The 16,911-nt window shown below is 33.3% G+C and overlaps 2 protein-coding genes across 2 annotated transcripts; both read left to right on the forward strand.

The window, feature by feature from the left end:
- The first annotated feature begins 1,573 nt into the window (after positions 1 to 1,573).
- On the forward strand, positions 1,574 to 8,667 carry LOC105950379 (uncharacterized). Its single transcript, XM_012973726.2, is given in 20 exon segments — positions 1,574 to 1,998; positions 2,130 to 2,296; positions 2,553 to 2,650; positions 2,843 to 2,996; positions 3,317 to 3,380; positions 4,024 to 4,172; positions 4,288 to 4,358; positions 4,723 to 4,829; positions 4,922 to 5,120; positions 5,264 to 5,353; positions 5,690 to 5,765; positions 5,870 to 5,966; positions 6,081 to 6,324; positions 6,433 to 6,555; positions 6,850 to 6,933; positions 7,075 to 7,253; positions 7,354 to 7,495; positions 7,600 to 7,659; positions 8,085 to 8,162; positions 8,305 to 8,667. Coding segments are annotated over 20 exon segments (2,757 nt in total). The 3' UTR covers positions 8,455 to 8,667.
- A 2,514-nt stretch (positions 8,668 to 11,181) lies between these two features.
- Positions 11,182 to 16,800, forward strand: LOC148771289 (uncharacterized). The gene is made up of 21 exons (XM_088817577.1): positions 11,182 to 11,651; positions 11,936 to 12,057; positions 12,180 to 12,274; positions 12,384 to 12,557; positions 12,725 to 12,818; positions 12,970 to 13,024; positions 13,115 to 13,248; positions 13,377 to 13,654; positions 13,739 to 13,846; positions 13,982 to 14,071; positions 14,144 to 14,219; positions 14,342 to 14,438; positions 14,557 to 14,635; positions 14,726 to 14,902; positions 15,061 to 15,183; positions 15,332 to 15,415; positions 15,805 to 15,989; positions 16,076 to 16,214; positions 16,327 to 16,386; positions 16,511 to 16,582; positions 16,687 to 16,800. The coding sequence occupies exons 1-21, from the start codon at positions 11,182 to 11,184 to the stop codon at positions 16,798 to 16,800; spliced, it is 2,826 nt and encodes a 941-aa protein (XP_088673703.1).
- The last annotated feature ends 111 nt before the right edge of the window (positions 16,801 to 16,911 follow it).

Below are 16,911 nucleotides of genomic sequence, written 5' to 3' on the forward strand. Positions count from 1 at the left end.
ATATAAGATATCTAGGAGAATTTGATGAAAATCGATAATAATATATAAAATAATATTTAGGAGGAAAAAATTTGATAAAAAAATCCAAAAATAATAATTAGGAGATAAAAATCAAAAATAAAATTTAAAATAATAATAGGAGATAAAAATTTGATTATAAATCGAAAATAATATTTCAAATAATGTTAATGAGATAAAAGTTGATAAAATATGAAAATAATAATTAGAATAACATTTAGGAGATAAAATATGATTAAAATCAAAATTATTATTTAAAATAATATTTAGGAGATAAAAATCGAAAATAATATTTAGGAGACAATAATCTGATAAAAAACGAAAATAATATTTAGGAGATAAAAAACTAATAAAAACATGATAAAACTCGAAAAAATATTTAAAATATTATTTAGGAGATATAAATTTGATAAAATTCGAAAATAATATTTAGGAGATAAAAATCTGCTAAAAGTTGAAAATTATATTTAAAATTATAGTTAGGACTTAGGAGATATAAATTTGATAAAATTAAAAAAATAATTATTTATAATAATATTTAGGAGATAAAAATTTGATAAAAATAAAAAATAATATTTAAAATAATATTTAGGGGATAGAAATATGATAAAATTCAAAAATAATATTTAAAATAATATTAAGGAGATAAAAATTTGATAAAAATTGAAAAACAATTACAAATATGACATTAGGGTTTCTTAGGGTTGCCCTAGCGTTTCTTTCTTTTATATATAAGATTAAAACCTAAACTTGGAACAAAAAAACCTATTTTTGAAACTTAATCTACAAAAAAAGAAAATAAAATTACCATACCTTTTTTTTTTTTTAAATATATATATCTATATATATGTTTTACTCTGTCGGAAGAAAACCTAACATAAACAGAAAAACTCTAATACAGAGAGACACCCAGCATATATCTCTCTCCTCTATTTAACCTCACCCCCACCCCTGGTACGTAAAAATTAACCAGAAGTAAAAACAGATCAAAAGGTGAAAATCTTACGTTAGTAATGCATGGGTGTTTTTCTATTTATGTTTTTTTTTGATGATATTTATTCGGTTTTTTCTCACCAGAGAAGCCATGATTTTAAGTCCGCGGGGCCAAAACATTAAAAAAATTATGAGGGGGCGATAGTATTAGTTATACATGAATTTTTATAAATTTTTACATAATATAAAGGGAATCATAAATTGTTGGAGGGGCCATGGCCCCCTCCTGACCCTATGCTGGCTTCGCCACTGGCTGAATTTTTCGGGCACTATTTATGTGTAGTTTGAAAATATTTCTTCATTATTGATTTTTCTCTTTTTTCCTACTAGTTACTTTATCAAAATTTATTGCTTCAATTTTCAGTATAGTCAAAGCAGGGTCAACAAACGAGTGATCGAATTCGTGTAACGTATATCTGCATATTAATAACTTTAGGGTTTCGTATATTATGAAGATTTGTCGAAAAAATATATGGGAGTTAAAAAATTGATAAAAACTAGTGTATGTTTCTGCAGGTCGTAGGTCGATATTTTTAAATCAAGAATGAATACAATAGGTGGCATGACGAGATTGAACGACACCGGATACTTTTCCTCGGGTTTTTACGGTGGAGAATGTTCAGGTTCTGCAGCAAGAAAAGTAAACTATATTAAGTATTCATCGAATTCTATGTTGTATGTGAGTCTTGCTTATAGAACAAGGAGCGTAAAACTACATAGGAGGGCAGATAATTATTACTATAGTCGAAGAAGTTACGTGGTGAGATCTAATCACAGCTCCGGTACTAATGAAACGACGGATGCGCGTGAAAATCACGTCCCCGAATCTTGCGATATTGCTGCTCAAGATGGATTGACAGGCAAGCAAGATCGAATAGTGGAGAATGCGGAAACTAAAAAGGAGCCTAGTTCGAAAGGCGTGGATAAGACATATTATCCGGCGGTTTCAACGCGAGGGAAAATATTTAGAGACGAGTTCTTGACAAAGTTCGTTCGGTGGGAGGACATAACCGATTCGCGGGAAGATTCTCCTAACTATACAATTGAGTACGTAGTATACGTTGCCAGCTGTCGCATTTTTTTTATTTTTTTGTTTTTAAATCTTGCATGTATTGATTTGTTACTTTCTCGGGAATCGGTGGCTTGCAATTTTCTTGCAGCGAACGCACTTATAGTCTCCTCTCGGAATGTATGGCGTCTCATTTGAGGCATACGCAGCTCGCCAAAGACCACGGTGACTATTTGCCTTCTTCGAGTAGGAAAATTCTGCTTCAGAGTGCTCCAGGTCAGTTTTTTCAATTTTATCTCGATTTTTTTTCTTTCACCAAGTTTGGTCTACTCTTTGAACATATAGTAGAACCTTGATAAATTAATAACCTCGATTAAATAATAGTTTCTTTCGGTCCGACTCGGTAAAAACGTGTTAAATTATTAACTCGATAATATTAATAATTCGCTAAATTAATAAAATTTCCTTGGTCCTGACTCTATTAATTTATAGAGGTTTAACTGTAATAAACTGATCTTATATTTTATTTAAGGTACGGAGCTATATCGGGACGGATTGGTGAGAACACTTGCGCGCGAGTTGCAAGTTCCAATGTTGGTTCTCGATAGTGGCGTTTTACCACCCCCATACGTAAGATTGGAATTTTATTTAAGCAGCATTGCACTTAAAATATTTGAAATGTGTGGCTCTGATACCAATGTTGCATAATGAGCTGACAATGAAATGTATCATTTAATATTAATATCTCCAACTATATATATATATATATATATATATATATATTTATACATTTATATGCTAACTAAATATTGAACTTTTCAGGCCCTCAGTGAAAGCGATTCGGACGAGGAAAGCGATTCGGATGAGGAAAGTGATTCGGATGAGGAAAGTACGGATGTTAGTAGTGATGATGAAGTCGATTCCAAAACTTCGACTGGAACTCACGACGAAAAGGTAAATATCCCATTTCAACATTGTAGTTTAGATATTTCGAAAAAATTCTAGGGTTTGGTACGTACTACCACTACTACTACTACTACAATTACGTATCCAATCCGTATAAGTACTATACCCGTTATTTTCTTGCGGCGATTCATATGTATACTCCATTGTTTCTATTGTGTATGGCAGTGTGTTTGTGTAAAATCTGAAAGCTCGTCACCTTCTGAGAAACCTAAGTATCGGCCAAAGAAAGGTTAGAACCGAAGATTTCCGAAAACTATCGAGTTTCTTGTTTTTTTCTTTCTTTCTTTCTTAGGTTTTTAATTCTCATTGTATCTCTGTTTCTGTTTTCAGGGGATAGAGTGAAGTACGTGGGGCAGACCCTCGAAACAGAGAACACCAATACTCAAATACGAAAGTAATTGCAATTTTCGTCCCTATACTTTACCTCTTATTCGTGTTCAATCCTAAACAAGTTGGAGTTACATTATTCCTTCCCAAAACATGCCACTTTTCTTCTATTTTCGACAATTTTGCTGGTTTGTTCGTGCGGAAAACAACATTTTTTTTTTTTACGGTGGTGTTTGCAAAAATTTTTAGAAATAGATTATGAGTTTTTTTCTGTTCATAATCTCTTCGTAGGTGTTTACAAAACAAACTTTTATTTTTGCTTCTCTTAAAATAAGCTGCTTTAAGAACCCATGTAGCTGTTTTTTTTTTTTTAGTTGTTTTTCGAACTAATTTGCAAACACCCAAACTTTTTAGAAATAAACACTTAATCCCAATTTAACTCACAATCGCTAACTTCTATTTTTAAATAAACTTTTACAGACACCACCTAAATTTCACTTCTCATTTCTTCAATTTTAGTTATTCCCAAATCCCCCAACCAATTCCCCTCTACAAATCCCTAATTCATCTTTCCCAAATCCCTAATCCCAGCTCTTCGTTGACGAAGGGATTTCTTGTGCAAAAATACTAAACAATGCCTTCATTTAGTTACATGGATTATTATGAATTTAATTAATTAATGATATTTGCAAAATACTACACAATTACAGGATTTTGTATAACGACCAAAGAGGGGAGGTGCTTAAAGTAAATGGTGACAAAGTAGACGTTATCTTCTCCGTGGGAATCGGATCACGCAGAAACAACGAGGGAATCTCGGAAAGATTTATACAACAATCAGCAGTTTATTCCCTTGATGGTACATACATTGTCTTTATACATTACGAATGCAGTTAAAAGTAGTTCATATCATCATTTTTTTTAGTAATTATTTATCCACGAAAAACGTCGAAATTTTTCGTTTTAATTTGCAGTGAAGGACATTGTACGAGATCCCAGTGCCAAAACTCACGACTGCTTTGTTGCTTTGGAAATGATTTGCGAGGTACTATTTTTCAGATATTGCAAAATGACATAACGTACGTAACCATCACACACCAAGTTTAATTTAGCGCCCGTTTGGGTAAGCTTATTATAAACTGCTGATAAGTTCTAACATCTGATAAGCGCCTGAAGAGCTGATAAGTTGCTACGTCTTACAGTGTTTTCGGATAATAAGCTTATAAAATTATTTTCACACTCATTATAAGATTTTAAATAAAAAAGGTAGAGTAGAGGTACTGTTTAAAAAAAAATCTTAAAAGTTCTCAACGAGCTTATTTTTTTAAAAATTGCCAAACACTTTAAATGAACTTATAAGCTCTTAAACATCTTATAAGCTCTTTGTACTGATTTAAAAAAAAATACAGGTTATAGAGTCTGAACAACCACTTGTTGTCTATTTTCCGGATTCTTTTATGCGGTTGCCTAGTACAGCTTCACGTGAAACTCGTCGAGATTTTATCGCGTATGCAATGTATTTATTTAATAAAACATCCGGTCGTGTGGTTTTAATTTGCGGGCAAGACAAGTGGAAATATACGGAGAAATATGTAAGTTTTTAATTAGCACACCAATTATATTTAAATTAAATGAAATTAAATGCCTCCAATTTGTGTATAGATCAAGAATTGCAGAGTATGATGTTTAATTTCCTTTTTTTTTGCAGCCTTCTTCTCTGATTACGGAATTAAAAGCCACTAAGCGATCCGAAGTCGAATATCTAGACAAGCTATTCTGTAATGTTGTGAGTATAAACCCCCCCGAGGTATATATATATATACAACCTATTCAATAATGTAGATCAATAATCGCTTCTCGATTTACCACCTAATTATTTAACACGTTTCAAATGTTATTATAGAACAAGGTGATTTGACCGAGCAGTACTATTATGTTTTTCGGTTGCAGGACGAAAATCTGATGAAGAAATTCTGCAAACAGATTGAACAAGATAGGAAAACAGTGATATCTAGAAGCAACCTCAGTCAAATGCGCAAGGTACATATATATATATTATTTCACATTTGGTCCCCTATGTTCACAAAAACACATTTGGTCCCTCACGTTTCAATAATTTAACGCTTTTGATCATTTGCGTCAATTTACCGTTAGTATGTCAGTTAAGTCATTGATGACCACACGCTTGATTCCGTTAGTTTTAACGGAAAATTGACGGAAATGACTAAAAATGTTGATTTTTTTAATGAGAGGGACCAAAAGTGTTTTTTGTGAACATAGGGGTCCAAATATGAAATCGGTGCAAACTTGAGGGACTAAAACTGTATTTTTCTCATATATACACGCACACATAATGTTTACTCATTTTTTGATCAGGTTCTCAAGGAGAACGGTTTTTTACACATGGGCTTGGACCACGTAAACACCGATGGCGTGATATTGACAAAACGGAGTAAATCAGCAACCATGCATGCTTAATTATCTTTATTTCTTGTGAATATATATTATATATATGTATATGTATATGCAATTTCATTTTGTATATATTGATTACAGAAGCAAAGAAGATTATTGGCTGGGCAGCAAATCATCACCTCTCTTTGTGCCCCGTTTCTTCCGTTAAGTCGGAGAGGTTGTATGTCCCTCATGAAAGGTAAATTAAATTAAATTACATGTCTTTAATCATCTTACTATCTTAATTAAGTAGTTAATTAATTAATTAATCAGTGAAAATCGATTGTTCATGTGCATGCATGTGTGTACGTAGCCTTAAACTCGCGATCTCGAGACTTAAGGATGAGGTAATGGAGTCCAAGACGCGTACAAAGAGTCCCGAGGATCTTGCAGAGGGCGACTACGAAAAAATCTTTGTTTCATCCGTAGTTCGCCCCGACGAAGTTGGCGTAAAGTTCGACGATGTTGGCGCACTTGATCACGTGAAGAAGGTGTTGAATGAACTCGTTATTCTCCCCATGAAACGGCCCGATCTTTTCTCCCGTGGTTTGCTGAGGGTATAATCGTCTTTTTTTTCCAATTTGTATAATAGGAATATTTAAATTGTAATTAAAAAAAAAAAAAAAAGTTGGTACATTACATGTTAATTTTATGTCTGCATGCAGCCATGCAAAGGGTTGCTACTTTTCGGGCCGCCCGGGACCGGAAAAACCCTACTAGCAAAGGCACTTGCAACGGAAGCGGGAGTTAATTTCATCAATGTTACATCTGCATCAGTTACATCTAAGGTATATACAGTTGAACATCGATAAATTAATAACCTCGATTAAATAATAGTTTCTTCTGGTCCCGACTAGGTGAAAACATGTTAAATTATTAACGCGATAATTTAATGATTCGCTAAATTAATAGAATTTCTCCGGTCTCTACTCTATTAATTTGTAGAGGTTTAACTGTATATATACAGGTCAAATAAGGGCACTAGACGATGAGTACTATTTTAATCGAGATATAGAAAATTAGGGTTTTCGTTCGAGTTAATCTTTTAATTAATTGCATGGTTTTTTCATGCATGCATGCAGTGGTGTGGAGAGGATGAGAAACTTATAACTGCACTATTCTCCTTTGCTCGCAAGATATCTCCTGTAATCATCTTTATGGATGAGGTTAGACCTATTGTAATACATATATATATAGATAGATATTTTTTTTTATTATTATTATTATTATTTTTTTTTTTGTGATAGCCAAATTAGTATTTGTTTCATAAGAATTTAGGGTTTACAGCTAAGTGTGTTTGTTTACAGGTTGACGGTTTACTCGGTGGTCGTGGAAAATCCAGCGAGACTAGTAGAAGAATCCGGAATGAGTTTATGATGTGCTGGGATGGATTGATGTCGAACGACAGCCATAGAATACTTATACTTGGTGCCACAAATCGGCCTTTTGACCTCGATGAACCTATCCTTCGCCGCATGCCTAGAAGGTACCCTTTTTTTTTTCATAAGTGAAAATGTAACAAAATAGAAATTAAGCGAATATATATCGATCGACTCTGACAGAGTATTTTTTCGGTTGGTTGTTAGGCTTTATGTGGACCTACCAAATGTAGAAAATCGGTTGAAGATACTTAAAGTACTTCTAGCCGATCAAGAAAATCTGGAATCCGGTTTTTCGTTCGAACAACTTGCGCATGCCACTGATGGTTATTCGGGTAGTGATCTAAAGGTAATAATATTTCCGTACGTGCGTTTCATATGTACGTACGATGATTGCTAATCATTGTGTCTGAAAATTTGCCGACATTTTTTTTTTGTTGTCGTCTTTTTCAGAACCTTTGCGTTGCCGCAGCGTATAGACCTGTGGAAGAACTACTACAAGAAGAGAGCAAGGTAGACAACAACACTACAATTATTTATCAACCAATCATTAATGGACAAAATACATTTTTGGTCCCTCATATTTGCACTGATTTCACATTTGGTTCCTCATGTTAAAAAAATACATTTGGTCCCTCATGTTTCAAAAATTCAACATTTTTAGTTATTTATGTCAATTTTTCGTTAGTAATAACGGAATCAAGCGTGTGCCCATCACTGCGTTAACTGACGGAGTAACATTAAATTGACAAAAATGACCAAAAGTGTTAAATAATTGAAACATGATGGACCAAATTAAATGTGTTTTTTGTGAACCTGAGGGACCAAATGCGAAATCAGTGTATATTTGAGGGATGAAAACTGTAATATTCCCAATCATTAATTATACATTAAAACTGGTTTTTATAATGAAAATTTAATTGGTTGTCTCCTTACAGGAGGGTGGAAGAGTTGATGGAGGAGTTTCAACATTAAGACCACTGAAATTGGATGATTTTATTCATTCCAAAGCCAAGGTAATTAAATAAATTTATTTTGAAAAATTCAAATTAAGCCATACATGGTAACAAAATTTTGTATGGTTAATTAGTTATAATTACGAAAACGTTCGTCTAGGACTAAGATTATCAATATAACGTAACTTACAACGATTTGCAGGTGGGACCGTCGGTTTTGGAGAATTCGTTCAAGCTGAAAGAATGGAACGATCAGTATGGTGAAGGTGGAAGCAGAAGAAAACGACGATTTGGTTTCGATCTCAATCTTAACAAACAAATGTTTGATGATGAGAGAGAGAGGAAGAAATAATGATCATATGATTACTTCATATATTATTTAACAAACTAGTTATACCGTTATTTCTTGAATGAACTGCAATTTTTCGTATATGTTTCAAATCTCATTTTTTGTGGTGAAAAAATGGGTTCATCTTCCACTTATAACGCATAATTTCACAATTTCACCGTTGCTGAGAAAAATTAGTATAATTGGTCTTTCTGTATTTCATCAAAAATAATAAAATAAGCGTAATTATTAAAAGCATATCCCTGAGGAATACTAAAATAATTTTAAGATTCTTGTGGTATCGATAATTACACTCACTCCCTTAAACATTGTTAAAAACTCTAATGATATAATGCATTGGTGATTTGAAAATGTTAGGGGAGTCATGTCACCTCCTAACTTTATGTTATCTCCACCCACAATTGTAAAAAATAATTAACTATATAATCTAAAAATTATATTGTAAATTTCAAAAAACTATTGTAACATAAAATAAAATAAACTCAAATTATTATGCATAAAATACAATCATATGTAATCCATAATCTCATAATTCTAAGTTTAATAATAATTCTTATAATAATAGCATAGTTTAGTCAAAAAAATTTATAAAAATAAGTTTGTATATTATAACTCGAAGCATCAACTTATTAGGAGAATTGATACATAGACAGTCTTTATTGTTAGAGTAGAAGTTTACGGTTTGAATCATGTCCTTCCATACTTCTTCAATTTGTAACATGATTTGAGTTTCTCAAAAATAAAAAAGGGTAAATTACACTTACACCTCTGAAATATGTTAAAATAACTTGATGGTCCATGTAGTATTTGTAATTACAGCCACACCCTTGAAATAGTTATCGGAGCCAAGATTTCATGTCCTTGAGACCGATATGCACTATATTTGTTTCCCGCGGGACCGTTAATGCTACCATAGATGTAAACTTATAAACCTTATATAAAATAATAAGGGGTTAAGAAATGTTAGGAGAGCCGTGTCATCCCCTAACTCTATGTTGTCTCCACCACTGCTTGAAACTAATAAGCTGTTAGAACCCTAATGGAATAACTATCAAATGCATTATTCCATTAGGATTTCTAACAACATTTTAGGGGTAATTATAATTACCGATACTACAGAGAACTTAAACTTATTTTAGCATTCATCAGAGATATAGTTGTAATTTACCCTTAAAAAATAAAACAATTTTCCCTATTGCTTGCGAAAGAAGTAAAAGAAAGAATTATTTACTTACATACTTTGAAGGTCAAACATAAGTTACTAAATTACGTAACAAATTATTATTTTAAATTATTATTAAACTCAAAAAGATATGGAATTTTTTTCTTGTCTCGAACAAATTCGAACAATAAAACATATTACCTTAATAACCCTGTCTAAATATAAAAGAGAATCCACCATAGACAAAAACATAGTTACACAAGGACTCAACTTCTCTCTCTCTTTTACATAACTCCCCGGGTTATATATATACAACTTTTTCTGCAGTAAACAATTACAAGAAGAACTAAAACCAAAAGGTTAGTTTTTTCCTCTTTTTTCTGAAAATTTTAGGTTAATATCTACTTACTTATGCATGTCTGATTACACGTAAGCATGGGAATTCAGTAGAGAAGCAAAGTATCTAACGTTGGGAAAATTTGAAGTTCTTGTTGATGATATTATTGTTTATCGGGTTTTCGGCGGTGGAACCGTAATTGTGTATTCTCGAAAGCTAAATATGTTTTTTTTTTCAATCTTATTAACCAATTTATTGTTGTCAAATTTTGTAATTACTTTTTATGCTGTGTGTAGTAGCTTAAAAGTTTGCGACTTTATTGATAAGTTGCTTGATCTCTGTGTTTTCCGGGTTTATTACTGCCTGTAAAACAAATTTTATTAGTATTTCTCGGGAAGTTCTATGCTACATTGGGTGATTGTTAATTGTGGATGGGGTTAAATAACCTTGCACACGTACACATATGTGTGTGTGTGTGATTATGTCCAAATCTACGGTTATTAATTACTCTGTGTAAATAACGGAGTGTAGCAGAATTTCCCGTACTTGCCTGGGTTGCTTGATCTCGGGTTTACTACCTGTAAAACAAATTTTATTAGTATTTGTCGGAAGTTCTATGCTATATTGGGTGATTATTAATTGTGGATGGAGTTAAATAACCTCCCTATACGTATACACACATACATATAAATGTGTGTGATTATGTGCAGATCTACGATTAATAATTACTTAGTGTAAATAACTGGGTGTAGTATAGAATTTCATGTACTAGTCTGTGTTTGCTTGGAACAAATTTTATTCGTATTTGTCGTGAAGTTCTATGCTATGAGCATAGAATTTCCCGCCGTATTTGTCTGTCGTCTATCCATAATCCATATAATACAATTCTGTATATTATGAATATTTTCACAAAAAAAAAAAATAAAAAAAAATTAATAGTCTTGGGCGAGAAAATTGATTAAACATCTATAAATTAATGCAGCCGGAGCTCGGAAAATTCTATTAATTTAGTGAATTATTAAATTATCGGGTTAATAATTTAATATGTTTTCACTCGGAACTGATATAAACTATTATTTAATCGAGGTTATTAATTTATCAAGTATTAAATTACCGAGGTTCTACTGTATATTTACGGCAAAATCGTTGTTTCTACAGGTCTATATATATATATTTTTTTTTCAGGTAAAATAAGTTGGGAGTGTAAATAATGAAAACAAGAAACGGCATCATGAGGTTGAAATCAACCTGCAGATATTTCTTCAGTTCAAGTCCTGCACCAAGAGCAGTGGCCGATCGTACGTATAATCCAGTTAGTTCGATTAGTTCGATTAAGACGTATTTGTCGAACACTATGTTGTCTGATAGCAAGTGCACAAGACCACATACTGGGAGGTGGGATTTTACGCGAAACCATTGCATGGCAAGATTCTACAGCTCCGGGGTCGACGAAAAGAATGTAGGGGAAGATAATGTGGCCAGCATCTCCGAAAAGCAAATAATTCGGAGTAGTTTGGATAATTCACAAAATCGAACGGAAATTAATATTGAAACTCAAAATCCTTGTGTGGAGCGCGCGACGAAGAAGGACGAGGCTCCGGTTTTAACACGAGTTGAAAGATATAGAGATGAGTTCTTGAAAAGGGTCGTCCCGTGGGAGGAAATAACCGACTCGTGGGACAATTTTCCTTATGACATCAAGTACGTGTTTTACATTGGGCTTTGTAATACTTTACTACTCGAAAAATAACAAATACTATGTTTTGGTGGGGGGTATGGTCTCCACTCTGGCTCCGCCACTGCATGTTACTAATAATTAGTACTGAAACCCAAACGTACTACTCGATATTATTGTACTAGTACTCGTAAAATAACTAAATGTTTTGGAAGCATTGGGGGCTATGACCCCCTTGTGGTGACTCAAGATTTTTGTGGTTACTAGTTACTTTTTTTGTGGTTACTCAAGATTTCGTTAATTCTTGCAGCGAACGTACTAAAAGCCTTCTATCGGAATGTCTAATCCCGCGCTTGAAAAAGGATCTTAAGAGAGACTACAGTGGTCGTTTGGCTTCTTCGAGTGGGAGAATTATGCTCCAAAGTATTCCAGGTCAATTTTTTCTCTATTTTATTTTTTTTTTCAAATAATTTTTGGTGTATCCGTTTTCTTGTTTGTGGTTAAGAAAAATGGATTGTGTTTTTATTTATTTATTTATTGTTGTTTTTTTGAAGGTACGGTGCTATACCGGAATAGATTGGTGGGAGCACTCGCACGAGAGTTGCAAGTTTCGATGTTGGTTCTTGATAGCAGTTTTTTACCCCCATACGTAAGTAGGCTTCGGGTTTTTTTCCGCCTCTTCTTCAAAAAAAATTCGTAAAGAAAAATAATAATAAATTCGGTTGTGCTAATTAACTAACTATTAGATGAATTTTCAGAGCCTAAGTGAAGATGGATCGAACGAAGATATCGAGTCAGTTTCTGAAGACGAAAATGAAGACGAAGATGAAAGTGATTTAGAATATTATAGTAGCATGGACGACGAAAGTAGCGACGATGAAGATAGTAACGACGAAGGCGATTCCAAAAATTCAGCTGGAACTTGCAAGAAGGTATACAAATTCAAAAAAAAAATTGAAGTTTAATTAAGTTCCAAGGCTTGTAACAAATGCAACTTTAAAATTAAACTGTATTTAAAATCGTCTTCGATCGACACTAATTAATAAGTTATAAAATATATATATTTGAATCTAAATAAAATCACTCGCGATTTTGGCAGTGTTGTTCTAGAGGACCATCTGAAAGCTCGTCGTCAACAACAACAACATCCTCGAAATCGAAGCCTGAGAAAACTAATTGTCTGCTGATGGAAGGTAAGACATTTATACTTATATATATATATATATATATATATGCTACCAAATGTTAAAGAAAGAAATAAATCATTTATTTGCTGCAATTTTGTAGATTTCTCTCCTAACATTACTAAAAATGCATCATTATTTTTTTTTTTGTTGTCGTAAGGCGATAGAGTGAAGTACATCGGACCGACGACCACTTCCACTAACGAGACTAAAAGGTTTTTGTTCATCTTAGTTTTGTTACCAAATTTATATATCCCTTTGTTTTTTTATAACCTTTTGGACTAATAACATTTTAATTTGCAAAGGATTTTATCGACCGGACAACGAGGGGAGGTGCGAGAAGTAAACGGTGACAAAGTCGGTGTTATCTTCTCCTTGAGTGACCTGGCAATTACGAAAGAAACCGATACACAATTACCATCACTTTGTTGGCTTGATGGTACATATATATTATATATTATATATTTACTTATTTAATACCTCGTATTCGATATCTGAAAATTTCTTCGACCAGATGAAAATTATGTTCTGATCATATAATTACCACAAAAAAAAAAAACATTGCAGTGGAGCACGTTAAACACGACTGTGATGCTAAAATGCATGACTGTCACATTGCGATGGAAACGCTGTGTGAGGTTATCAAGTCCCGGCAGCCGATCATTCTCTATTTTCCGGACTCTTTCCGATGGTTGCCTAGTTCGGCTTCGAGAAAATCCCGCAGAGAGTTTGTCAAAAACACTAAGAAAATGTTCGGCCAATTAACGGGGCGCGTGGTTTTGATTTGCGGTCGAGACAAGTGGGAACGGGGATGGAAAAAAACGAAGAAATATGTATGTAGTATCGTCATTAAACCCTAGTTTGCATGCATGCATACATGCAAATTGCAATAATACCATGCTTTTTTGTTTTAATATTTTTTTTTTCAGCCTGCTTCTTTGAAGAAACTTTTTGGTGAATTAAAAGCGACGAAACAACACAGATCCGACGGCGCGAACAAACTATTCACTAATGTTGTGGATATAAAGCCCCCAAAGGTGAGTAGTATTTTTAGAAATTTATGTTTTGGACAACAATGTAGTAAAGTGAGGGGGGCCATGGCCCCCATAAAATAGATTCATCATATAGAACAAGGTGATTTAATTTTAACAAATTTTTCTTAACGATTGCAGGACAAGGATATGATGAAGAAATTCTTCGAACAGATTGAAGCAGATAGGAAAACATTGATATCTAGAAGCAACTCTAACGAAATGCATAAGGTATTATATATATATATATATATATTTAATTTCAAAACATTTATGCTAAGTATATTTTTTGTCATCTTTCAGATTCTCAAGGATCACGGCTTATTATGCACGGACTTGGATCATGTAAAAATCGACGACGTGTTACTGACAAAACGGAGTAAGAATCAACTAAGTCTTAGTATTTTCACTATAAAATTGAAGAGATATCTTTTTTTTTTCTGTTTTTTTTTTCTGAAATACGAATTATGAATGTAATTCGATTTTGTATTTGGATTATAGAAGCGGAGAAGGTCGTTGGTTGGGCCACAAATCACCACCTCTCGTCGTGCCTCAGTCCTCCTCTCGACGGGGAACAATTTCATGTCCCTCATGACAGGTAAATTACCTATCTCCATTTTTTTTACATGCATATATATATATATATATATATATATATATATATATATATAGAAACAAAGAAAATTAATATTTTTCGATGGATATGTCACGTGTAGCTTTAAAATAGCGGTTTCGAGGTTAAAGGAGGAGGAAGAAGAGTCGAAGCTGGAGCCTTCAAAAAAGAAGAGTTTTGAGGTGCTGACATTTACTTATTCTTAGTATAATTAATTAATGTGAACACAAACTCGGTTTATTTACATACAAATTTTGGATGCATGCATGCAGAATCTATCAACAAATAGGTTTGAAATAGATATTGTTTCATCGGTAATTCGTCCAGAAGAAATCGGCGTAAAGTTCGACGATGTCGGTGCGCTCGAACACGTGAAGAACGTGTTGAACGAACTCGTTATTCTCCCCATGAAAAGGCCCGAGCTTTTCTCCCGTGGAAATCTTCTGCGTGTGAGTTACACATGCAACTTTTATACACACACACACACACACACACACACACACACACACACACACATATATATATATACATGTTTTCTCTCACAAACAAGGAAAAAAAATAAAAATAAAATCGACTTTAAAAAAAATATTTGATTATATTGTGACAGCCATGCAAAGGATTGCTACTTTTCGGGCCGCCGGGAACTGGAAAAACCCTAATTGCAAAGGCTCTTGCAACCGAAGCGGGAGCTAATTTCATCAATGTTACTTGTGCGTCACTTACGTCCATGGTAGGTGAAATAAACGGGCTTTAATTTTAGAATATTTCGGAGAGAAAAATATTTTCGAGTTTTAATTATACTTGTAAAGTATTCTTGAAGCTTACTACTCGTTCGATTCTCGTAATAAATTTGGTTGTTACGTTTTTTTTTCGTGCAGTGGCATGGGGATAGTGAAAAATATGCAAGGGCGCTCTTCACCTTGGCTTGCAAGATAGCTCCTGCAGTTATTTTTGTGGATGAGGTAATTTATTGCATACTATACTAGGTTACTTTTTGATTGCTAAGTGATCGATCGAGAGCATTTTTTTTAGCGGGAAAATTCCGCGCACGAAATGAGCTTGCAAGTTGGTCACAATGCGACATAAAATTATACTATTCTTTGAATTCATTACATATATACTGTTAACCGCAAATTTCCGTGTCTGCAAAAATAAATTAATGGATTATATATACAATCTCGGGAAATCCACTGATTCTTCTCTCCTAAATTGATTCAAGGGCTCATAAGCTTTTTTCTTGAATCGAATAAATATAAACACCTCGAATTCAAATATGCTATGAACTCGTAACCTAAGCTTGAGAGCATGCATTGGTGATTTTATCTCAAAATTTCGATATAATTTAATGCAGGTTGATAGTTTACTCGGTGATCGTGGGAGAGGATACGAGAGTGATCCTACTCGAAGGCTCAAGAACGAGTTTATGTCATCATGGGATGGATTGAAGTCTAAAGACAGCCAGAGAATACTTGTAATTGGTGCCACAAATCGCCCGTTTGACCTAGACGATGCCGTCATTCGTCGCATGCCTAGAAGGTACACTAAATTTTTTTTTTTTTTTTTTAAATCTTTATTATGTGGAAATGTAACAAAATATAAATGCGTGACATAAATATTTCTAGGATTTACGTCGACCTACCGGATGTCGAAAATCGTTTGAAAATACTAAAAGTACTTTTGGGTAAAGAGAATCTGGATTCTGGTTTTTCGTTCGAACAACTTGCGGAGGCCACCGATAGTTATTCTGGAAGCGATCTAAAGGTAATATTAATTAATTTATTTTGCGCTTCGTAGTATTACTATCTATACTAGATAGTGTTATTACTAATCGCGTTCTAAATTTTTCTCGACGATTTTTTTTCGTCTTTTTCAGAACCTTTGTGTTGCTGCTGCATATAGACCTGTCCAAGAACTACTTCAAGAAGAAAGCAAGGTAACAACAATACTATCATATATATATATATATATATATATATATATATATATATATATATATATATATATATATATATATATTTCTTAGATTAAATCTAATCCTATAATTAATCTACTGACAGGGTAACAAAGTTGATGGAGCTCAGTCGCTAAGAGCGCTCAACTTGGACGATTTTATTCGTTCCAAAAATACGGTAAATAAATCATTCTAATCCGTAATAAAAAAATCTTTATAAAGATAAAATATATAACAATGTTCCTTTCGGATTAAGTCATCAATCTACATAACGAATCGCAGGTGGGACCCTCGGTTTCGTACAGCGCAGAGAGCATGATCGAGCTGCGAGAGTGGAATGAGCAGTACGGTGAAGGAGGAAGCAGAAACTCTAGAAAATCACCATTTGGTTTTTGAAAATCAATTTTATAATTAGCTGACATATAATTGAGCTGAGTTTTTTGTGTATATTACTTACTTCATAGGATAGGCAAGGGAAGTTACATGTTGCACTTGTTTATTTATATT

The sequence above is a fragment of the Erythranthe guttata genome, chromosome 4 (assembly GCF_056151865.1).
Source record: "Erythranthe guttata isolate IM_541 chromosome 4, IM_541, whole genome shotgun sequence".
In the NCBI taxonomy this organism is placed as follows: Eukaryota; Viridiplantae; Streptophyta; class Magnoliopsida; order Lamiales; family Phrymaceae; genus Erythranthe; species Erythranthe guttata.

Coding starts and splice junctions, on each gene's coding strand:
- LOC148771289 (XM_088817577.1), top strand. CDS start 11,182: ATGAGGTTGAAATCAACCTGCAGATATTTCTTCAGTTCAAGTCCTGCA. Junction 12,058..12,179: donor TATGCTCCAAAGTATTCCAG/GTCAATTTTTTC, acceptor GTTTTTTTGAAG/GTACGGTGCTATACCGGAAT. Junction 13,025..13,114: donor TCCACTAACGAGACTAAAAG/GTTTTTGTTCAT, acceptor TAATTTGCAAAG/GATTTTATCGACCGGACAAC.